The following is a 24,364-nucleotide window of genomic DNA, read 5'->3' as shown; positions in this document are numbered from 1 at the left end:
CTAAGATCACCCGGCTGTATTTACAGTGGAGCTGTTGGTGATTTGACTGGCCTTACAGTGGATGGAGGAGGTTGGAGTGGTTATATGCTCAGACTCTAGTGCTGGTCTGATGAGTGTACAGTCCTTCACATCCCACAGTAGACAGGACCTGCTGTATGAGGTGCTCCGAGGTCACAATGGTGTGAGGAGGATGGGGGTGTGGCTAAAACTGATGTGGGTTCCAGAGTGCAGACAGTCTGGCTAAGCAGGCCCTCAGGGAGGAGGGGGGTGAGGTGATGGTGTCTATCAGTAAGGCAGAGGCTGAGGCCCTGATATGGACGGAGGGAAAGGGAGAGGTTAAAGGTGAGTCTGAGGGCTCAGGGCAATACAAGACTGACAGTGGAGGCCATGTTGTGGGATTGTACAAGCAGAGAGAGATCTTCACTGGTCCTTTTCTAAGAGAAACCAGACCAATAGGGAGGATTTAGATGTCTGTCTCTGGACCACACTCCAGTACAGTAGGTGGTGCTAGTAGACCTACAACAAAAATCTGCTTAAAACTTCAGAAGAATATGTTGTTCAAACTACAACATGTCTGAAAGAATGCACTTCACTGCCTGACCTGTGAAACAGAAGAAACATTCTTGTTGTAAAACATCAACACAGGATAAACTGTCAGGAATATACATTCAATACATGTTTGCTGTATTTGGTTTAGAAATGAAATATGTAATCATTTATAATTTATGCAATATATTTTATTAAAAGTATTTCAACACAATTTGCTGCCCTGATGGTATTAGAAGTTGAACTGTATATGTTCCAAGTAGCTTGACACAGAATGTATTACTGCAGTGTAATATATCTAACATGTCAGTTCTCCATCATTGTTTCAGCTGAACAGTATTTACAAAGGGAGAGCCCAGAGGAAAAGAGGAGAAGAGAGGAATCTGCTTGTTTTCTTGGTGAGTATAAAAGTCAAATACTACAGATAAAATAAAACAACTGATTTCCATTTCTACAGTGAAGGTACATTCTCAAGTCTATTTACGTTCTTACAGTAATATAGATTTTATTTAAATAATTGATTGAAACATTTCCAACACAGAGGCCGTTTTTGTAAACTGTCTGTTCATTGTGTCAGGCAGCCAAACTTATTGCTGCATTTAAAATACCTGCAAATGACCAGCCTGCTGTCTCAGTAATGTCTAATACTATTGGTCTATTAGTCTAACACCAGACTGTTATTATTCACTTCCAGAGATACAGGTAGACAACAGACTACTAGAAGAAAGAGATCGACGACTGGAGAGACTAGAGAGTGAAGGTAAAGAGAGAGAGAAGAGATTGGAAGAGAATGAAAAACAACTAAAAGAGAAAGACAAGCAGCTGGAGGAGAAAGATGATGAACTAAAGAGGAGGCAGGAGGAACTGGGAGAGACAAACAAACAACTAGAAGAGAGAGAACATCGACTGGAGAGACTAGAGAGTGAAGGTAAAGAGACACAGAAGAGAATGCAAGAGAAGGACAAACAGCTAAGAGAGAGAGATGAACTGCTTGAGGACAGGAACCAGAAGCTGGAGGAAAAGGACCGACACCTGGAGGAGGTGAACAAGACACTGAGGGAGAGTGAAAAGAGGATAGAAGAGAAGGATTCACTCCTGGAGGAGAGGAATAAACAACTAGAGGACACAGAGAGCAGACTGGAGGAAACCACAACACAACTGAAGGAGAAGAACCAACACCTTCAGGAGAAAGAGACACAACTGGATGACATGACCCAGCAGGTGAGAGAGAAGGAGAGACAACAGGAGGAGCTTAGAAAAGACCTGCAGGACAAGAACAACCAAGTAGAGAAGCTCACAGTCCAACTGCAGGAGAAAGACTCTGAACTGGAGGAGAGGAACCAGAGACTGAGAGAGAAGGAGGGAGAATTAGAAGAGAGAGACCAACGACTGGAGAGACTATATAGTGAAGGTAAAGAGAGAGAGAAGAGACTGGAAGAGAAGGACAAACAACTCGAAGAGAGAGACCAACGACTGGAGAGACTGGAGAGTGAAGGTAAAGAGAGAGAGAAGAGACTGGAAGTGAAGGACAAACAACTAGGAGAGAGAGATAAAGTGTGTGATGAAAAAGACAAGCAGCTGAAGGAGAAAGATGATGAACGAAAGAGGAGGCAGGAGGAACTGGGAGAGAAAAACAAACAACTAGAAGAGAGAGACCAACGACTGGAGAGACTAGATTGTGAAGGTGAAGAGAGAGAGAAGAGACTGGAAGAGAAGGACAAACAACTAGGAGAGAGAGATGAACTGCTGAAGGAGAAAGACAGACATGTGGAAGATGTCAAAAATGAAAACATTAAACTTGGTAAGATTTCATGGCGTAACTTGTATTTCATATCATTTCTGTGATACATTTGAAGTGTTTTGTATTTGGAAATGGTATGTTTATGGTTTTTATTTTCAATCATTTCAGCACAGCAGATATGTGACCTGAACACTGAGGTAGAGAGACAGAGAAATGAGTTATCGGTTAAAACCACTGGTGAGTGTTATAATGTGAAGTTTTAGTTTGAATATTTCATTCTTAATATGATGCCCACTGACTGGTTTCATCTTGTGTGTTAGAGAGAGGAGATATCTCAGAAGCAGGCCCCAAACTACCAATCAGGAGGAGAGACAGCATGGATCCACCTCTAAACAGTGAGTCATCAACTCTGTTAAAACACCTGAATATCTGACCCAGTCCATTCTCTATACACTGGTCATGCACCTACAGGAACCTGTCTAACTCTGGGTTCAGTATCATAGTCAGATGACTCTGTTGAGGTGAACATCTGGTATGAATGTCCAGGGTGACTCTCACGTCAGTAGTTTGAGCTGTGTCCTGTGTTGTGTTGCAGTGGGAGGAGAGACCCCAGATACAGACCCACCACTACCACAGGATGAGGGTTCTACTGTGGTCCCTGGAGTCAGGAGGAGACGCAGCATGGATTACCCTCCACAGAGTGAGTCATCAACTCTGTTACAGACACCTACAAACACCTGAACATCTAACCCATCCTCTACTGTCCGTACATCTTCTATCCTACTCTGTGTTTCATAGTGATTATAGAGTTTAGTCTTATAATCTCAAACGTCCTGCTACTGCTATCTATACTGCTTTGCAGTGAGGAACTTTTATTATGATTTATTCTGATAGAGATGTTCACTATTACACATTTTTGATTTCATGTTATTCTATGTTGTCTGTATTTTTCAGACAATAATCATAGTTTTTTTAAAACACAGCCAATTGAGTATTTAATATCAGCCTAGATGTGCCAGTGGTGTGACCATGTCCCTGTGTTGTGTTGCAGTGGGGGGAGAGAGCAGCAGTCCAGACCCTCCAGTGTCTCCCAGTGTGTCTGAGCTGAGACTGGTGCTGCTGGGGAGGACTGGGGCTGGGAGGAGGGCAGCAGGAAACACCATCCTGGGCAGAGAGGAGTTTGGGGCCCAGGACAGCCCCTCTGCAATCACCCAGAGGAGCAGGAGGAGAGAGGGGGACGTGTGTGGGAGACGGCTGGTGCTGGTGGACACTCCAGACTGGTTCTGCCCTGGACTCTCTCTGGAGGAGATGAGACAGGATGTGGGGCTGTGTGTCCGTCTGTCCGCCCCGGGACCCCACGCCTTCCTCCTGGTCGTACCAGTGGAGCCCTCTGAGGGGGAGGAGAGAGGAGCCATGGAGAGAATGGAGGACATGTTTGGAGAGGGTTGTTGGGGACACACTGTCATTCTGTTCACCCATGATGACAGTCTGAGAGAGCAGAGCATGGAGGAGTTTCTCCAAACAGGAAGTCAGGACCTCCAGCAGCTTGTAGAGAAATGTGGGAACAGGTACCACGTCCTCAACATTAAGGACAGGGCCCATGGCACTCAGGTCCCAGAGCTGCTGCACCAGGTAGAGGAGATGGTGGCAAGAAACAGAGAGAGCTTCTACAGCAGTCAGACCTACCAGGAGGCAGAGGCCCAGGTCCGAGAGATGGAGGGAAAGATTCAGAGGGAGAGAGAGGAGAAGATACAGAGGGAGGAGACAGAGAGGAAAGAGAAGTTTGAGACAGAGCTGCAGAACTCTCTGAAGAAGATAGAGGGAGTGATCCAGGAGCACGAGGGAGACATCAGAACACTCAGACATCGAACATCTGAACTGGAGAGACAGGTGAAAGAAGAGAGGGATGAGGAGAAGAAGAGAGAGCTGGAGAGGGAGACTGACCGGAGAGAGGAGATGGAGAGAAAGCTGGAGAGATTTAGAGAGGAGAGAGAGAATGAGAGGAGGGAGAGGGAGGAGAGACACAAGCAGGAGATGGAGGAGTTCAGGGAGAACTATGAAGGAGAGGCCAGAGTTGAAGCAGAGAGAAACCTGATGAAGGTGGTCCTACCTGAGCTACAGAGGAGCATCATGATCTCACACACTAAGATGCAGAGAGAATTCAGCAGACAGATGCAGGAGAAGGATAGAGAGATGCAGGAGAAGAATAAATAGATAAATAGACTTCAGCATAAAATAATAGATCCAAGTCCATGAAGTCAGTGCATAGAACAAGTCTTACCTAGTGTCGAACGCCCCTGAAGGAGCATTCGTTTTGATGGACTTTGGAGAAACAATTTTGAAAAAAAAAAAAAGAATAATGCTTAATAATGAAAAGTGTGCGTTTTGGCAAATGTGTTTGACTTTGTGCATACGTATATCCAAGTTGTGCATTAAAAAGTTGTAGATGCTTGCATACATATATAAAGGTTTTGCAATTTTAAGTTTGGTGTTTTTAAGAGGAGTTTTGACCTCTAACATACGCATGTGTTTTATTAGAAAGAATGTGCATTGGCAAATGTTTTTTAAGAAAGTGCTTGCATAATATTTTAAAGAGTGTTAAGAAATAGCTGGAAAATGTTTTAGAACCTTTTTTACCTTTTTTGAATTAAAAAAAAAAAAAAACTTTGTAGATGTGCATCTTAAAATAGATATGTAGTATTGCTAATGTGTAAAAGTTTAAGACAGAGTGTTTCAGTATGATAAATGCAGAGGATGTGGTTAGGAAATGCTTGAATAGATGGAACCACATTTAACTTTTTGGAGAATACAGGAAACGTGTAGACCGATACCTGCGTCAAAGTCTAGACAGGGCCATCACGTGTTAAAAGAAATGAGAATGAAAGTTGGGGGGAGAGAGAAGGCTTTTTGAGAGTTGTACTTCGTGAGTCGAGTAGTCGAGGTTGTTAGTTCCTGAGCCTGTTTTTCTGTAGAGTGTCCGCCTGTGCCTATTTTAGCAAAGAGTTTTCTTTTCTGTCAGTTGTGCTGCTGTTTTACTAGTGACCCAGGGTCCGCGTTTTCCTATTTTTTTTGTCGTGCCTTAATCAAGGAGGCTTTAGCGTACCTTTTTCTTTTCCTTTTTTACACTTTTGTATCTGTTCCAATAATCTGCCAATAAAAATTTGAAAAGACAGTCGTTGCTCTACCGCCCATTTGTGCGCCCCCCGCTCGAGACCAAGGGATCCACTCAGCGCCCCACGCCGATACTCAGGTGAGTTCCCCGGGAATCGCGACCAGTCATTTAGGCACGAAAACTGCCCAGCTGGTGTTTACGCGAAACAGGGTCTTGAAGTGTTCATCTGCTCAGACACATATACTCTCTCGATAGGTGCGGTGTTGCGTCTCACAGATAAACTAACGGGGGGAATAAGGGCGGACGAGGGCCCTTGAACGTTTTTGTTATCGGGTGGGAAGGGCGCGGTAACCGGGAGCGAAACGTAGCCATAGGAATAAGTGATCGATAAATTATGATGTTTTGCCCAAAAAAGGGCCTATAAACGTTTGCTGCTATAAAAGATCCCTCCAGGTTTGCGTCAGGAGGCCCCGGTGAGCGTCTGTGACACCGTGGTTTGGTTGGGTGCGGAGATTCCTTTCCAGGGAGGGAGGGAGCCTCGGACTAACTCGTAGCCAAGCGTGTTTTCTCCGCACACGTAGCCTATACAAATTCGTGAGACCCCGTGCGAGAGTTGGGTGATTTGTTGCCGGGGGACCAGCACCCCGGTCAGCGACCTCGAGTCCCCACACGCTCGTTCGACACTAGGACCAGAGGAGGGGGTGGAGGAAGTGGAAGAGGAGGAAGAAGCTACTGATACAACTCCTTTCTATAGAGGGGGGATTGAACAGCTGACATAGCCAGAGAGCTGAACTTGATTCATACTGTGATGATGTCTGTAAATATCCTTTTACTCTGTGTATCTGCTGTTAAACTTGTTAAGATCCTGGAGAAATGGTCATTCGGGAATTCTGAAAAAAAAAAAGATTTAGGCATTTATATTTTATACTAATCTATTAAATAAATGCAAAAGATCCACAGAATATTTCTTGTGCTTTTTGTTGAACAGTGTTTTCGGAGGAGAATAAGGTGGTTAATGTTCTGGGGGAGAACAAGTCATAAAGAGCATTAGTCCTGTAGTTTCCTCTTCTAAACACTAGAGGGAACTAGAGCATAATTAAACAAGAGTTGTCTATATTGTTAACATATTATGTACATTCATGTGTTAAACCCTTATTTAATGAGACGTACAGGAAGTACGTCCGACAGGATCCAGACACACAGATGATTCCTCCACTGTAGATGGGTGGTGACAGTGAAGCTTGGCTCTGTGCAGACAGACGTACAGGGGGCTTCAGTACTGCTTCAGTACTGCTAACACCTGCCTCAGTACTGCTAACACCTGCCCCAGTACTGCTAACACCTGCCCCAGTGCTGCTAACACCTGCCCCAGTGCTGCTAACACCTGCCTCAGTGCTGCTAACACCTGCCCCAGTACTGCTAACACCTGCCCCAGTACTGCTAACACCTGCCCCAGTACTGCTAACACCTGCCTCAGTACTGCTAACACCTGCCCCAGTACTGCTAACACCTGCCCCAGTACTGCTAACACCTGCCCCAGTACTGCTATCACCTGCTCAGGTACTGCTATCACCTGCCCCGGTACTGCTAACACCTGCCCCAGTACTGCTATCACCTGCCCCAATACTGCTATCACCTGCCCCAGTACTGCTAACACCTGCCCCAGTACTGCTAACACCTGCCCCAGTACTTCTAACACCTGCCCCAGTACTGCTAACACCTGCCCCAGTACTTCTAACACCTGCCCCAGTACTGCTAACACCTGTCCCAGTACTGCTAACACCTGCCCCAGTACTTCTAACACCTGCCCCAGTACTTCTAACACCTGCCCCAGTACTGCTAACACCTGCCCCAGTACTGCTAACACCTGCCCCAGTACTACTAACACCTGCCCCGGTACTGCTATCACCTGCTCAGGTACTGCTATCACCTGCCCCAGTACTGCTAACACCTGCCCCAGTACTGCTATCACCTGCCCCAATACTGCTATCACCTGCCCCAGTACTGCTATCACCTGCCCCAGTACTGCTATCACCTGCCCCAGTACTGCCAACACCTGCCCCAGTACTGCTTACACCTGCCCCAGTACTGCTAACACCTGCCCCAGTACTGCTATCACCTGCCCCAGTACTGCTAACACCTGCCACAGTACTGCTAACACCTGCCCCAGTACTGCTAACACCTGCCTCAGTACTGCTAACACCTGCCCCAGTACTGCTAACACCTGCCCCAGTACTGCTATCACCTGCTCAGGTACTGCTATCACCTGCCCCGGTACTGCTAACACCTGCCCCAGTACTGCTATCACCTGCCCCAATACTGCTATCACCTGCCCCAGTACTGCTAACACCTGCCCCAGTACTGCTAACACCTGCCCCAGTACTGCTATCACCTGCCCCAGTACTGCTAACACCTGCCCCAGTACTACTAACACCTGCCCCAGTACTGCTATCACCTGCCCCAGTACTGCTAACACCTGCCCCAGTACTTCTAACACCTGCCCCAGTACTTCTAACACCTGCCCCAGTACTGCTAACACCTGCCCCAGTACTTCTAACACCTGCCCCAGTACTGCTAAGACCTACCCCAGTACTTCTAACACCTGCCCCAGTACTGCTAACACCTGCCCCAGTACTTCTAACACCTGCCCCAGTACTGCTAACACCTGTCCCAGTACTGCTAACACCTGCCCCAGTACTTCTAACACCTGCCCCAGTACTTCTAACACCTGCCCCAGTACTGCTAACACCTGCCCCAGTACTACTAACACCTGCCCTGGTACTGCTATCACCTGCTCAGGTACTGCTATCACCTGCCCCAGTACTGCTAACACCTGCCCCAGTACTGCTATCACCTGCCCCAATACTGCTATCACCTGCCCCAGTACTGCTATCACCTGCCCCAGTACTGCTAACACCTGCCCCAGTACTGCTAACACCTGCCCCAGTACTGCTATCACCTGCCCCAGTACTGCTAACACCTGCCCCAGTACTACTAACACCTGCCCCAGTACTGCTATCACCTGCCCCAGTACTGCTAACACCTGCCCCAGTACTGCTAAAACCTGCCCCAGTACTTCTAACACCTGCCCCAGTACTTCTAACACCTGCCCCAGTACTGCTAACACCTGCCCCAGTACTGCTAACACCTGTCCCAGTACTGCTAACACCTGCCCCAGTACTGCTAACACCTGCCCCAGTACTTCTAACACCTGCCCCAGTACTGCTAACACCTGTCCCAGTACTGCTAACACCTGCCCCAGTATTTCTAACACCTGCCCCAGTACTTCTAACACCTGCCCCAGTACTGCTAACACCTGCCCCAGTACTGCTAACACCTGCCCCAGTACTGCTATCACCTGCCCCAGTACTGCTAACACCTGCCCCAGTACTGCTAACACCTGCCCCAGTGCTTCTAACACCTGCCCCAGTACTTCTAACACTTGCCCCAGTACTGCTAACACCTGCCCCAGTACTGCTAACACCTGCCCCAGTACTGCTAACACCTGCCCCAGTGCTTCTAACAATTGACCCAGTACTTCAACACCTGTCCCGGTACTTCTAACACGTGACCACACATTAAGATGCAGAGAGAGTTCAGCAGACAGATGCAGGAGAAGGATAGAAAGATAGAGAATTTGACGCAAAGAAGGATGGATCTTAGTGGTCAGTTTTTCAGTGGAGGTCAATAAAATCAGTGAAAGGAGAAGCCCACATACATAAAGGATGAGAGGGTGATAGAGGAGAGGGGGACAAGAGTGTAGAGGAGAGGGGAGATAGAGAGACTTAGGACCAGGCTGAGAGATCTCAGTGAAGACTTCTTGACAGAGGTCCACGCTGTAAGAGAAGGTAGTAAAAGGAGCTCTCCTCACATGTAGAGAAACAGAGGGAGGAAGTCAGAGACTTCATTCATACAAACATTGTCAGCTATAATTGCTGAATTTTACTGTGAACTTCATGACATATGTACTGTATTGTGTATGCATTGTGGTAACATTATCGGCAAAATAGTCATGTTGTTGGATCATATCTGATGAAAGCACATTTGGAATTTATCATCAAAGGACAAACTACACACCGTTCTGGCTATATGAACCAGCAGTTTTCTGTTTAAACTTGCATGTTAACGTTTTTTCTACAATTGATGTCATGCAGCAGACCTCCGTGAATTAATTTGCCTCCTGTGGCGGTTAATGGTTTTAAAAGGTTGTGCTTTTTGTTTCCTTATCAAACCACCTCTAATACTGATCCATATCCACATTTAGCATTACATGTCTTGGTCTTGTCCTGGTATCAGTCCTTTATTTGGTCACAAAAAGTAAATGTAAAAAATATTTGTACAGCTGAAATAAAGTAAATCAGGTTACATTGTATTTTATGAATACAATTTAAAGTTTCATTAAAACATGTTTTAAGCACTGAATATTATGCTCAAGAAAGATAAGAATGTATCTGTATCAATTTCATTATTTAAGAAATTCAACAGTTCTTACAGTATTTCAGTGGCTCAAATGCTAATAACATCAATTCAAATACCAACATTTTGGAATCCGTTCTGAGAACGTTTAAGAAGTAGGATAAGTCTCACTGGACCAGGATTACTGCATTAGATCAAAAAGATCTACATGGGTGACGAGTCACTTGATCTTACTGCCAATCAACACTAACGACTGACAGGTGTGCTTCACAAACGAGCAGGTGAGCCGTAATGGCCAACTTTCTCTCCTGTCTCCTGGGAGACGGAGTGAGAGAGTCATGAAGGTCACAGGGGCCCTGGTAGCTCTCTGGAAAAGTGTGTACCTTGTAAGTGAAGGTCCCTCTGCAGGGACCTGGGTTTGAATCCTACTTGTGCCTCACGTTCCCTGTCTGTCACTGATCTGTCCCAAACAAAGCAGAAACTGCTACAGTGAAAATATATTTTTTTAAAGCACAATTTAAAGATGTTCATTTTCTTATTTGACAGTATGACAAGAGGGAGGTGACACACAGGGGTCCCCCAGCCAGAATCCAACTCAGCTGAACCAGGATCTGAGCCCACGCTGTCGTGTTGAAACCTCAGCCTCAAGGGCCCTTTCCTTCATTCAGAATTCAAACGTATCTGCAAAAAAGCTGTTTTTGTGTCAACCCTAAATGCAATACCGAGAGCGAGAGAGACAAAGGGGGTGAGTAGGAGGGGGGAGCCTCGGGAGGGAGCAGGACTGGTGGGGTCGCTCAATAGATGAATCATGCATGCCTGGTCATTGCTTCCTAATCTTCCTGCCGGGCTACAGGCATTAGCCTACATGGCGGACAGTGTTCATGTTGTGATGGGCTACTCTGGGAGGTTGCTGCTCTGGACTGCTTATTTGCTAACTTCTGTTCGTCAGCATGGTGAGTCACTTGCAATTAGCAATAACAAGGCCGTTATTTAGAAAGCAGTGAAACGTTGCATAAAATACACTAGGTGGATGCATTTGTGTTACTTGAGCATATTTTATACATTTGTCATGATATATTTTACACATTGACGTGTCCAATGGCCCATGCTACACTTATAAAGTTTGTACTTTAATAAAGTATATTAGATATGAATAAATATAATCGTATTAGGGCTCTTGACAAGCAATGTGACAGAATGCTTCACATCCGTTTTTATCAACTAACGTGACTACATGGTAATACCTTCAGTGACAACATTGTAGTTAGCTTCATCGTGTTTCAGCGGTACTAGATAGTACAGTAAAACTTAGTTTGGGGGAGGTTGATCTTTCCAGGGGTACAATGATGTTAACGTTGATCTTGTTTTGGTGACACAGCCTTCTACTGACCCTTTACAACATCCACTTACCCCTTTAACCCTTCCATACTGTCCCTTTTACACTAGTAATAACATTCAGCTCAAACAAAACCCTTTACTTTCATAGCAAGTTCCACAAAGCTACGTTTGACCATAGGTAAGACTATGTAGTGACATGGTAGTTAATGTTACCTCAATGTAAAGTGCTGCCCGGCTTTCTATGGAGAAAGACATGACAGCGAAGGCCTAATGAAGTGACTATTGTTCTGCCTCTGCCACTTTGTGATGAGATGTGTTTTGGTTTTCTCTCAGAACTGTCAAGTGTAATCAACAGCCACACTGTGGCTGTTAACTGTTACACAGCCAACACTCACACTGGGAAGACACGGACACGAGGAAGGGCAAGGTCACTGAGGCACAAGGCGCGCGGGACAGCGCATCAGCCAACACGTTTCCACAGCCCTTCACATGCCGGACATCCAGATGGTAAGGCTGCAAGAACAGACCCCACCTCATCAGGCGCTGGTTGGGGTTCTGGAAGGAATGCAAAAAGGTAAGTGGGTTGTGGTCACTATACACAACCAAGGGACCTGTCCCAACATAAACCTCAAAATGCTGTAGTTCCCAGACCAACGCCAACACCTCTTTCTCTATGACTGAATAGTTCAACTGGTAAGAATATAACTTTTTGGAGTAGAAACTGACTGGAGGCTCAATGCTTTCTGGACCAGCTTGCAAAAGCAGCCCCCACCTTGCTGGCATCCACATACAGGGCAAACAGCTGATCCATTTGTGGAGCAGACCACACCGTGGCAGAGCAGAGCTCTGAGGTCTGAACATCTTCAAAAGCCCTCTGACCACCAGGGGACCAGTCAAAGTGAACCTTGGAGCTTAACAGGTTGGTTAGTGGACACGTTTTCCAAGCCCTTTCTTGGTGGAAGGAGAAGGAAACTGGTCAATCACCTTCACCCGTATAGGGCGCACTTGACCCTGGCCAACCACCTAACGTAGGTAGGTCACCGTGGCCTGAGCAAATTCACACTAGGCCAGGTTCACTGTAAGCCGTGCCCAGGCTAAACGTTGAAACAGGGCCTGAATACGCTGCAAGTGTTCAGGCCAGGTGACAGTGTACGAGTGTCAGAAACCGCTGTCCACAGTCATGGGTTCAAACACAGGCATGCAAATATCACATGGCTCTTCTTTCATTGGCTTGCATCGATCCTTTGCATGTGTGTGTGAGTGTGTGTGCATGTGAGTGTGTGTGTGTGCATGAGAGAGAGAGAGAGAGAGAGAGAGAGAGAGAGAGAGAGAGAGAGAGAGAGAGAGAGAGAGAGAGAGAGAGAGAGAGAGAGAGAGAGAGAGAGAGAGAGAGAGAGAGAGAGAGAGAGAGAGAGAGAGGGAGGGAGGGAGGGAGGGAGGGAGGGAGGGAGTACATCCTAACAGGCTCTGTCAGGGTGGCAGGGTATACACAGGTAGCAACACTAGACAAGACTTTGCAAAGTGACTGTGGTGAGAAGGGATCTACTTACAGGTGGGGATTGGAAATCAAAATAGGTGTGTCAGAAGTGAACAAGGGGTCTGGCTAGAATTCAGGAGATGATGCCCTCTGGTGGTGAACAGGTGAAAGTACATAGGGACGTGTAGGTGTTACAGTCAGCTCTGAAACTATGATGGTGGAAGTGATTCACAGAGTGTTACACATTAACACACCATTATAATCTGTTTTATTTACTGTAAGCAAATCATTTTTTATGTGCATTTCATTCATTTAAAAGGACTAAAATACCAGACGGCCATGTTCATAATTGTATTACTTTAAAAACAAAGGTTACCTCTCCTTGTAAGACTTTTTCCATAAGTGGATTACCATTTTTGTCTGTGAATAAAATAAATCATGGGTTTTTATTATCATCAAAGTCATTGTGGAGGACGGGGTGACAGTCCACTGTCCATTTTTCCACTGTGTTTACTTGGTTTGCAGTGATTTATAACTTGGTTTGCAGTTACTGTTATTTTTCCTCTGTGTAGTTGTGTATTATTATTTTTCATCAAATTTTATTGTCTCTTTGATGACTGTAGACTTATGCCCTCTAAACCTAACTAATGAACATTGACCGACAGGGCAAGCGGTCAAAAGGAGATGTGAGTGTCTGCCCGCTGGGCCTATGGGAGTGGGGTGGGGGTAGGACACTTTGCCCCTCACCAAAATAGGTGAAGACTCTGTACAGGAGAGCAAGAGACAACAAGAAACAACAAGGAGCGAGCAGCTGCAGAGAAACACGCTGGGAGAGGAGGAAGACAGGGAAGCCGCCATGTAGACGCTGACCATGACATCTAAACGCCACAGGGGACACTAGAGAGTTCCCAAGCATGAACGCACACCCACAAGGCTGCTCAACACACACCTGGGAGGTAAGCCACTGCTTCCTCCCAGGACAACTGTTCACCCTGAAGTTTCCTTACTTAGGGTTGCGTGTTGCTGTGGGTGTACTGAGAGTAGAAGTATTGGGTGCGGTGGGTCTCTGGTGGGTTGTGGAGCGGGTTAGGGTCAGCTGGATAGTCCAGCGGAAGGGCAGGGTGAATCACTGTCTGTGCTGGACGCACTTCTGGCCAGTGTTTCTCTGTTTACTGCTGCAAGAGACTAAAGAGGAGAAGGACTGCAGCGACCAGCAGGACCGAGGAGCGCGGGCAGAGGACGGCACTCCACAAAGACTGGATCCATGCCCGCCTCTCTTGGAACTAATACTTTCATTAAAACTGTATTTTACTGCTCAATTGTTTTAAGTCTGTTTTGTCTGGGTATCCCACACACTGCTCCTCCCTCCCAATACAAACCTTTCTTGGAGCTTAGAGTTCCTGTGTACCTTTAAACTTAGGTGACGTAGTCGAATTACTTGCCGGTCACATACATACCTGCTGCATAGACACAAAGGCAAGGATGTGGGCCTGGGTCTGGACCTGAGGCTGGGTTAGGACCTGAGGCTGGGTCTGGATCAGAGCATTAGCCTGGGTCAAGACCTGAATCTTAGACTGGACCTGGGCCTGAGGCTGAGTCTGGTCCTTGGCCTGGATCTGGGCACTCATGTGCTGATAAGGGTTAGTACAATGTGGAGTTCATTTTTGAATATTGTCTAAACATAGAAAGAGAGCGCACTAGAGACAGCACTCTCTTTTTACTGAGCGACTGAAGTCTGCTCACCTGCTGCTTAGAAGGGTTAGGTCATGGAGCTGCTTCTGCTGGAACCCACGCTTGAGCTTGGACTGATGCTCTAACCTCTTCTAGGCACGACCAACACAGATCAGCTTGGACTGACGCCCTAACCTCTTCTGGACACGACCGACACAGATCAGCTTGGACTGACGCTCTAACCTCTTCTGGGCACGACCGACACAGATCAGCTTGCTGCTCATCTCCATTCCTTTCATGTCATCCAAAGCTTCTTGCGCGTCATCGTGCCTCTCAAAGTTTAGGAAGCCGGGACTTGCCATTCTCCTCCTTCATGACACAGACGCTGGTGATCTTTCTACATGTTCCACGTGGACAGGTCAGGTGGGCAGAGTGTACACTCGTCTATCCACCACACGCTCCACTGACAGGCTGCACGGCTGGGCCCTGTCAGCGATCAGCCTGCCGGTCCACAAACCAGAGCAGCGGAGCTCAGAAGAAGGAGGACGAGGAAACGAGAGGGAGCAGAGGATGAGCGCTGGTCTCCAGCAACTTAGATTGGTGATTGAACTAACCGGTGTCTTTCTTGCAACCGGTGCAGGCTGAGGAGAGTTGCTGGGAGGAGCATGGCTCACTGAAGAGAAGACGCCCCCTTCTAATCTTTAGTTTGGACGCCTTTGTTTTTAAACGCATGTATGTGTGGGAGTCAGGTGGCTGAGCGGTTAGGGATTCGGGCTGGTAATCTGAAGGTTGCCAGTTTGATTCCCGGCCGTGCAAAATGACGTTGTGTCCTTGGGCCAGGCACTTCACCCTACTTGCCTCGGGGAGAATGTCCCTGTACTTACTGTAAGTCGCTCTGTATGAGAGCGTCTGCTAAATGACTCAATTTAAATGTAAATGTGCTTAAATCGTCCCAAGGCCTCCGACTCTGCCTGCATGTTACACATGATATGATGTTTGAATGTGTCATTAAAGTGTTGCATATTTTGGTATTATCGTTTACATTTAATTTAGCAGGCTTTTATCCAAAGCGACCTATAATAGTGCATGTATGAAGTGCTGCAGATAATCAAGGACCAGAAGTGCCTGGTTGTAACAGTGTTACTGTAGTTGATGCCAAGGAACAGTCTGTGTAACTCCATAACCTCTGTGTGAATGCCTGGGCCTAACAGACCTAAATATATCGCTTCACATCATTCGAGAGCTGGACTGTTGTTTAATGTTACCAGTGTTAACAATCAAGGCTGCTAAACTGGTTAGATAAAGACAGCACCTGACATCCCTGTTTCCTCATTCCAGCTGTTCCCTGTGTGTGTGTGTACAGACAGGAGGAAGAGAACAAATCAAATACCAGTGAACACATTTTCCATAATCAAAGACACATCTAGGGGATATGTAAGTACTTCAAGAAGACTTTTGCAGATACCATATAGACTTCTGTCAACATATTTTCAATGTATGTGTCAGAATCATGTTATGAAACATGATCTTTATTTATGTGTGAAACAGTTCTGCTTGGCTCTCAGCATTCTCCACAGCCGTTGAGAAGTCTGACTGGTCTGGTTAGTCGGTTCTCAGAAATCGTGGGCACAAATACATGTAAGTCTCTGTCTATATGAAGTAAACACTACACTGAAGTACAATCTCTTCACACAGTATTGAGAAAAGGTTTTGAATATTATTTGTTGCTTTGTACCATTGTGTATGATGTACACAATGTTTAAAACATGAAAGAGTTTGGGTTCATTGAAGGTAATGTACAACTTTGATATTCCAGTCATATTCTACCTTCCAGAACTACAGCTGGTGTTTCCAATTGTTCAGAAACAATCTCCACATTCTAAAGACTGGAACATACATCTAGCAGATGCTGTAGTAAGACTGAAAGAAAACTGAGAATGTTTGCCATAGTCAGGATCATGTTTTCTATCTTTCTCCATAAATGGAGGGAAAATGGCAGAGGTAGGAAACCACACTAAGTGTTAACTAGTTATCATTGCATTGATACATTCAGTATACATGTATGAACTTTGAAGGATATATTGATACATTCACAATCAGAATTGTGTTTATTCGCCAAGCAAGTGTGGTGGGCAGGTACATACAGTAAACATATAATAAACATATTGAATCTTAAAATCTTAGTGTGCTTATCCTAAAATATAAAAACCTGTAAAAACGTAAAAATGTAAGCAAAATACTGACATAACTATACAATATAAAATCTAAAATAAAACAAACAATCTGAGAGTGCAGTAGGGCTGTATGTGATAAAGTGACAGAGTGTCAGTTGGGGGCCTTGTTGATAAGGCTCAGGTTACTGGAGGGAAGAAACTGTTCTCATGGTGTGAGGTTTTGGTCTTCGCGGTCTAGGCGCTCAAAAGACTTCATTACCACAGAGGTCAGGGCGACGGGTCTGTAGTCATTAAGTCCTGTTGGCCTTGGCTTTTTGGGCACAGGGATGATGGTGGAGGACTTGAGACAGGCTGGCACATGACATGTCTCCAGGGAGGTGTTGAAGATGTTGGTGAACACCGGAGACAGCTGGTCAGCACAGTGCTTGAGGGTGGCTGGAGAGACAGAGTCCGACCCAGCTGCTTTGAGGGGGTTCTGCCTCTTGAACAGTCTGTTAACTTCTCCTTCCTGAATGGAGAGAGTCGTCTCTATGGTGATGGGGGGGGGGGGGGGCTCTAAAGTGGGTAGGTGTTGTTCAGGACAGTCCAATTGTCTTTCAAATTGACAGTAGAACTTGTTAAGGTCGTTGGCCAGGCGAGAGTTGTTAGTGGTGTGGGGGGCTCTGGGCTGGTAGTTGGTGATCTGCCTGAGCCCTCTCCAGACAGAAGCAGAGTCGTTAGCAGAGAACTGGTGTTTTAGTCTCTTAGAGTACAGTCGTTTAGCCTTTCTCACCGCCTTACTAAACCTGTTCTTCGACTCCTTGAATCTGTTCCTGATTCACTGTCCTTGAATCCCCACTCCTAAACGCTTACTCCTTCTCCACCCTCAACCCCAGGGAAAGGTATGAATTACAGGCAGCTAGAGATTTATATTAAACATCTGTCTGATAAAGTATTGGAATTCAAGTTCAGAAAAGGTAAGAAAAGATCTTGATGTGTTCATGTCCGTATTGAGGAAACAGCAGCAAAAACATGTTTCTGTGTGACTCAAAGGTCAGAAGAATATAGTCCTTGTGGTTTGCCATGTCAAATCGAACAATAATGAAACGGTCATGTTTTGTAATGTTTTAGCATGATCAAGTGTTGTAACTGTCTCTATACAGGAAGGACACATGGCAGAGGCCGGACAACACAGTAAGTGGACACAAGTAGTCATTGTTTGCACTGAAACATTAAGTATAAATGTACAAACATGTACAAACATGTTCACAATCTGACATCCCTCTAGTCATTAAATGAACAAAGTCAATACTAAATGAACATATGCAGTATACCAACATTATGTTTGTTTGTATGCTATCATTCTGCTGTGTTGTGTGTAACCCTCTCTACAACCATCCATGCTGCTGTGTTGTATATAACCTCTCCTTACTGGTTACATTATCATCCATGCTGTCCTTCATGTTTGCTAGTGATGTGAGTTTAGATTCTTCCTACACGTCTCTCTAGGTTGAGTGTGTATAGAGAATATAGAGTCTGTGTGTGATTGTTACTTCATAGATGCAGACTGTGTACTTGTCATGCACCTGCAGAGATGTCAGTATTGTTTCTCTTCTCCCCAACAGATGAGTTTAAACTCAGGGTACCAGAGAGGCTTGTGGAGGCTGATAAGAGAAAGGATGTTACCCTCTCATGTCACCTCTCTCCTGAGACCAGCGCTGCTGCCATGACAATCAGGTGGTTTAAGAAGACAGAGTGTATTTACCTGTATAAGAATGGCCAGGTGATAGAGGGGAGGGGCTATGAGGGTAGAGTGAGTCTGGACACCCAGGAGCTGAAGGGAGGCAACTTGTCTCTGACCCTGAAACACTTCAAGGTGTCAGATGATGGAGTGTACATCTGTCAGGTCACCTATGGAGGACAGAAGGAGGAGGAAGCTGTGTATCTATGTGACAGGGGTAAGTGTTCTACAGCTACAGAACATGATTATGCACATCTCTACATGAACTATGACAACACAGTCTCTCTGTCTGTACAGATACAATTATACTTTCACATGTAATTATGAGTTAGAGCATTAGAGGTGTTCTGACTTATCTGGTAAAGCTGCCCATTCTAACCCCTCTATACTCTAAGCTTGTAGAGATGTACAGTATTGGAATTAATTAATTATCTTACTGGGTTGAAGATGATTACTCTGAGATGTTATATTCTTTCAGTAAAACATGAAATGCTGTAGTCTATATGTGGAGATGAAGAACAGTCATCCTCTTCATGAAAGAGCCTGAACACAGAACACAGGAGCTCCATAGATTACACTGATGTATGTTGATGTAGGACTACTGATATAGAGCAGCGGTATCACATAGAGCAGCATTTTATCGTTGCTCTTAGTTCATCTGCTTATGATAATAATGATGTATTCATTTCATAGGCTCGTTAACGTTAATTATGTTGACTCACAAATTTGTAAATAACGTGTTGGAATTATATTGTAATATGATTGATGTATCAATGATCTTTTTAATTTCTTTTAAAACAGAGTGCTGGGGTGAGTAATTTTTAACTTCTGCATTATAACAACACAAAGTAAAAAAAATTACCTTTATCTGTTAGATAGTAAACATTACACTAAAGTATGTTAGCATTGTCAAAAGTTCAGAGTGAACCCGAGTTCACAACACAGACCTGAGAGATGAGGTGAGGTCTAGGAAGGTTTCTTGTAGATGATGGTAGGAGTTGAGGAGTGATGGTGAATGTTGTGGACAGGCTGGGAGCAGAAGTCAGTTACTTTGGAGGATGTTTTGAGGGTAGTTGCAGAGCAAGGTAAAGCCATGAGTGAGTTAACACAGGCTGTAAAGAATCTCGTTACTCCAGAGGTAGGCACTAGTAGAAGGACTAGCAGTAACCTGCAGACACAACCACAATTCACAGAGGAAGGCAAACCCATATGTTTCAGTGTCAGTCAGAGGGACGTATCACTAGGAATTGTCCCACAAAGGGAAATGTAACCGGAAAAGATAGCACTGTGTCTGGTGTGCAGGGAAACGAGACCCCCGGTTGTGTTGAGTCGAGCAGTTCGGGGGTGCACCTCAGACTCATCTAAAGTCAGCCCATCTCATGACCAGTTATTAGAGCGTGCTGTGGGAACATGTCCTGTAGTGGAGATCAAGATTGGGGGGGTTGTAGCATCTTGTCTATTGGATACAGGCAGTCGAGTAAGTATTATTTCAGAAGGGTTCTTCTTTTGGGCAGGGAGGATGAAGATATGCTCTAGACATCTGGTTGGCTCAAGTTAACAGCAGCCAACGGTTTAGACATACCCTATCTGGGGTGTCTAGAGTTAGTGGTTGAGACAATGGGCATGACAGTTCCAGACTGTGGGTTCTTGGTGGTGAAAGATCCTCAGAGTCTCCAGATGTCAGTGCCTGGAATTATAGGTATGAACATTATCAACAGGTGTTGATAGTTAGTACATTCCGAATTTAAGACTACTTTAGGAGGAGAGTTAGATTGGGATTGGAGAAATGTTATCCAGCAAGTGCAAAAATGTAAAGTTGACAAGAAGGCCATGGCTAGATTAGCTGGTAAAGAGAAAGTATACATACCTGCAGCGTCCGTGGTAACAGTGAGGGCCCAGGGGCATGTCAAAGGTGCAAAGCAAGGGGAACAGATGTTGGTAGAATCTGTTAATACCTGGGTCACGGCCGAGCAGAAGCTCAAGCAGATCCCCAAAAGGAACAGACTCACCTAGTGGGCTGCAGCGAGGCTGATGCCAGCCTGAGTGTGGTGAAGGTCAGGGAGGTTGGTCCTGACGTACGAGCGGTATGCCTGGGAGGACCAGCGACCCAGGAGCTGGATGGTGTGGTCGGCCACGCTTTGGCTGGAAGCTGAGGAGGCCGCACCGATCCTGAAAGAATGTGCTGAGTAAAGAGAAGGGCCGTTACCTGATTTGGCGAGGAAGAGGCGGAGATGATGGTGGAACCAGAAACGGGAGGCGACCTGATTCTGTGGTGAATAGTGGGCTGGAGGGGAGGGCATGACTTCCTCCTTTGGAAAGAACCAGGTTATGCAGAGACTCATAGGGGCTGAGGGGAGAGTTGAGGCGGAAGAGGAAGCTCTGATTTGTTTTGCTGCGTTTCAGGGTGAAGATGAGCGTGTCTGGGGAGTGTAGCGTGATGTCGGAGATGCATGGGTGAGCAGAGGGGTCAAAGGTGGAGCAGGTGGAAGTAAATTGTGAGCACCTAAGGAAGATGAAGGCCAGGAGGAACATGGCCTCTAGGGTGGAATCGGTGGAAGGGGAGGAGTAGCCAGTGCGCAGTGTGTGTATGCAGGCGGCTAGCAGGTCGGCAGTGAGGGGGAGCCGTGCGGAAGGAGAGGGGGGATCTAGGCGCTTAAGGCCTTTCATAAGGAGGGAGGTCTGACTGTGGGAGATGGCTGTGCAGGGGGAACCGGAGAGCAACTTGCAAAAGAAGTTGATGCCACTGAGGTACACGTGGATGGTGGAAGTGCGGATGGAGAGGTGCGTGTGAGCGTAGGAGATGAAGCTGGTGATGGAAAGGAGGTCGAATGAGGGGAAGGTGGAGCAGTGTGGAAGGACTTGAAGCACTTCCAGGCTGTCCAGTAGGTGGAGAGTGTACGGGGGGACAGACCTTGGAGGATGGCATCTTCAGGAGGTGAAAGCGGTCAGGCGGGGGGCCGGGGGCCAGGCTCAGGGGGCGGGCGGGCCGCGACCGTGCACTCCAGGGACGGGTGGGAAGGAGCGCCACACAGGGAGCAGGGCAGGACGGACCGGACAGCCAAAACACCACAATAGATTTCATTGTCCAGCGAGCCCCAGTAGGTGGCCTCATTGAATTGCTGGAGCCGCCCCGCGGCCTCGGAGGAGAACCGGATGTGATACGTGTAAAACCCGGAGCCCCCGAACCGTAGGGCGAGCTGCAGGATGAGGGAGAGATAGTCGTCCAGCTCCGCCCGGCGCCCGGGAAAGGAGGATCAGACGACGTCCTGGAACAGGGAGAACGTGTAAGAGAACTCTGCTGCCGTGCGCTCCCGTCGCCGGGCGGGTTCAGGGTGGCAGAGCAGGATGGGGCCACAGGACCCGACGATGGTGCAGGGATCAGAGACCTGGGACGGGAGGAGAAGGTCGGCCAGGTCCACGTAATCACCCTGGAGGATGGCTGGAGGGAGGGAGACACGGGGGAAGGTCTGGAGGCAGAGGGGGCCGCGGGGCGGGCAAGGGGAGGCACCGTGGCCAGCGTGAAGGTGGAGGCAGGGGCGGGCAGGGTCCTGACGGGAAGGGCAGCAGCCGGGGCGGGCATTATGTCCGGAGCGGAGACACCTGCAGGAGGGAAGGCACAGGGCAAGGTTAGAGGGGCGCAGCCTGGAGGAGGCAGGGCCAGACCAGAGCAAGCAGGGGCAGGGCCAGGTGCAGGGCAGAGAGCCGGCGGAGAGCCCATAGAGGCGATGAACGCCGCGGACAGAGCAGGAAGGTCGGCGAGGGCAGGAGGAGCAGGGAGGGAGGGAGGGAGGGAGGGGAACAGAGGGGGGGGGGGGGTGGGGAGGGGGGCGAGGCAAGGGGCAGGAACCCACAATGGTGCTGCCCAGCGCCCTGCAGTGGGAGAGTCAGGGCGGGGAGGGAGTGGGAGCGGGGAGGCGCGCCGGCCCCCAGAGTCCCCCAAGCAGAGGCGGAAGAGCCGAGCCTTCAGATCCGACCGGGAAAACCGGATCCCCCGAGCCCGGAGGAGGCGCTGCAGGCCGGCAACGGTCTAGTCGGACGGCTACGCTGGTAGGTCCGAGGCGGCGGACCGCGGAGCGGGCGGGGCTAAGAGATGGAGAGCAGCGCGAAGAGCTGGAGGAGGAAGAGAAGCGGGGCCGCCCGGGGCCAGCCGCCGAGCCCGGGAGCATCCCGAGCGGAAGGCCCGGGAGGCGGAGACCTCGGAGGACGGCAGAACCGACGCTCGGGAACAGGAAGTGGAGCCGTGGGACCCAGGGAGGCGGAGGAGCCCGGAGCAGCACCACACGGGGAGCGACCGGGGGTCTCGGGGACGCAGCCAGAACGCCGGGGACGGGACCGCCTTTCCAGCCGGGAGGGGAACTCGTCGTCCGACGGGAACAGGTCCAGAACGTCCATTCCTCCGTAGACGTCAGGGCCGGGAGGAGATCTGCGGGAGCCAGGAGACGAGGCGAAGAGCCGACGAGTTGAAACAGCAACGGGAGCAGCAGACACGCAAACATGCAGCAGAGAAGACAGAGAGGCAACGAGATGTACGCACGCCAAACAATAACATGCTAGCACAAGGACCAGAGGAACGGAAGAGACTTCATGCAGAACTCGTCATTGAAAACGGGGAGTTGGGTTCGGTCACATTCCTCCGTGCTTTAACTGGGCTGATGCGTATCAGTTGATTGGAGTGAAGGAGGAGTCTTGGTGCGCTATCTTCCTCCAGAACTTCAGTTAATCTAACTTCATTAAAACATACTATCATGTTCTGATCAGTTTAGAGGGAACTTTGATCTCGCTGTAGTTTGATGAACAGAGTGTATTAACCTGTATAAGAATGGAGTATGCACATCTCTGAGCCGGAGGCCACCAGCAGGAAGGAGGCACAGGGCAAGGTCAGAGGGGCAGGGCCAGTCCAGAGCGAGCAGGGGCAGGAACAGGGCCGGGGGCGGAGCTGGAGGCGTTGAACGCCGCCAACGGCAGGAAGGTCGGCGAAGGCAGCAGCCGGTGCAGGAGAATGGGGGGCGTGGGCAAAGCAAGAGGCAGGAACCTGCCAGGCGCGGCCCAGTGCCCGGCAGTGGGAGGCGGGGCAGGAGCGGGCAGGGCACCAACGGGAAGGGCAGCGGCCGGAACGGGCGGGCGGACCGGAGCGGAGCCACCCAGGAGGACAGCGGCCCGGAGGGAGAGAGACAGTGGAAGGCCAGGAGGCAGGAGCGAGCAGGGGGAGGCGCCGTAGCCAGCATGAAGGCGGAGACAGGAGGGGGCGGGAAGTCCGGAGTGGAACCGGCCAGCAGGAAGCGGCCCAGAGGGAGGGAGACACGGGGGAAGGCCCGGAACCAGAGGGGACCACGGGGCGAACAGGGGGAGGCGCCGGGGCCAGCGTGAAGGCAGGGGCGGGCAGGGGCCTGATGAGGGGACGTCCGGAGTGGAGCCACCTGGAGAGAGGCAACGTGTCTCTGAGGCTGAGAGACTACAGGAGATCAGATAGAGGAGGGGACATTTGTCAGGTCATCTACATGTGGGTTTATGATCCAGGGAGGGTCATTGTTCTGCAGATATTGAACATGATTATGAACATCTCTACATTAACTATGACAACAGTGTCGCTGTATGCACAGATACAATTATACTTTCACATGTAAGTAGGAGTTGGAGCATTAGTGGTGGTTAGCTGGTTATGCTGCCCATTCTAACCACTCTATACTCTGAGCTTGTATATATCTACAGTGTTTGATGACACAGACTCACATCACTTAGCAGTGGTGCATAGTGAAGAACATGTTGAAAAAACATGCAACTCATAGCGCCATAGAATACACGGATGTATGTTGATGTAGGACCATTAACATACAGCAGCTGCATCTCATAGAGCATCCTTGTTTTCAACAAATCTGGTTACTGACACTATCATGTTATTCATCATCAATGTTTAAGATGAACTCACACAGTATACTGATGTGTTCTGTTTTAATTATGTTTTAACTTTCTGTTTCATATCCTTCTTCACAACTTCAGCACAAGGTGAGTAATTTCAAATACCTGATTCAAGACATACAACATTATAGGTTAAGAATGTACCAATATATTTTAGATTTTGAAGATAACACTGCTATTGTTTTATTTTAAGTTGCATGGTGCCATTATTTAAATATCTGAAAACCATCTCTTCATGGTCAAACCTGTGAGC

General features: G+C 47.9%; 3 protein-coding genes and 1 pseudogene across 3 annotated transcripts in view; 3 read left to right on the top strand and 1 right to left on the bottom strand.

Moving 5' to 3' along the window:
* Positions 1–9,767, top strand: part of LOC134013980 (uncharacterized) — a 36,706-nt gene extending 26,939 nt beyond the window's left edge. Inside the window, exon 6 of the mRNA XM_062453781.1 lies at positions 9,605–9,767. The gene's annotated coding sequence lies outside the window, so the exon portion shown is untranslated. The remainder of the gene's footprint in view (positions 1–9,604) is intronic.
* Positions 1–24,364, top strand: part of LOC134013972 (trichohyalin-like) — a 128,221-nt gene that overhangs the window by 27,926 nt on the left and 75,931 nt on the right. The gene's annotated exons all lie outside the window — the stretch shown is intronic.
* On the top strand, positions 371–5,459 carry LOC134013973 (trichohyalin-like). The gene is made up of 6 exons (XM_062453768.1): positions 371–944; positions 1,241–2,347; positions 2,456–2,524; positions 2,608–2,682; positions 2,883–2,987; positions 3,339–5,459. The coding sequence occupies exons 1-6, from the start codon at positions 821–823 to the stop codon at positions 4,499–4,501; spliced, it is 2,643 nt and encodes an 880-aa protein (XP_062309752.1). The 5' UTR covers positions 371–820; the 3' UTR covers positions 4,502–5,459.
* On the bottom strand, positions 20,173–21,775 carry LOC134013561 (uncharacterized; annotated as a pseudogene).

This window comes from Osmerus eperlanus, chromosome 27, assembly GCF_963692335.1.
Source record: "Osmerus eperlanus chromosome 27, fOsmEpe2.1, whole genome shotgun sequence".
Taxonomy (NCBI): domain Eukaryota; kingdom Metazoa; phylum Chordata; class Actinopteri; order Osmeriformes; family Osmeridae; genus Osmerus; species Osmerus eperlanus.
The sequence above is the reverse complement of the archived record's forward strand: the minus strand, read 5'-3'. Positions and strand labels throughout refer to the sequence as shown.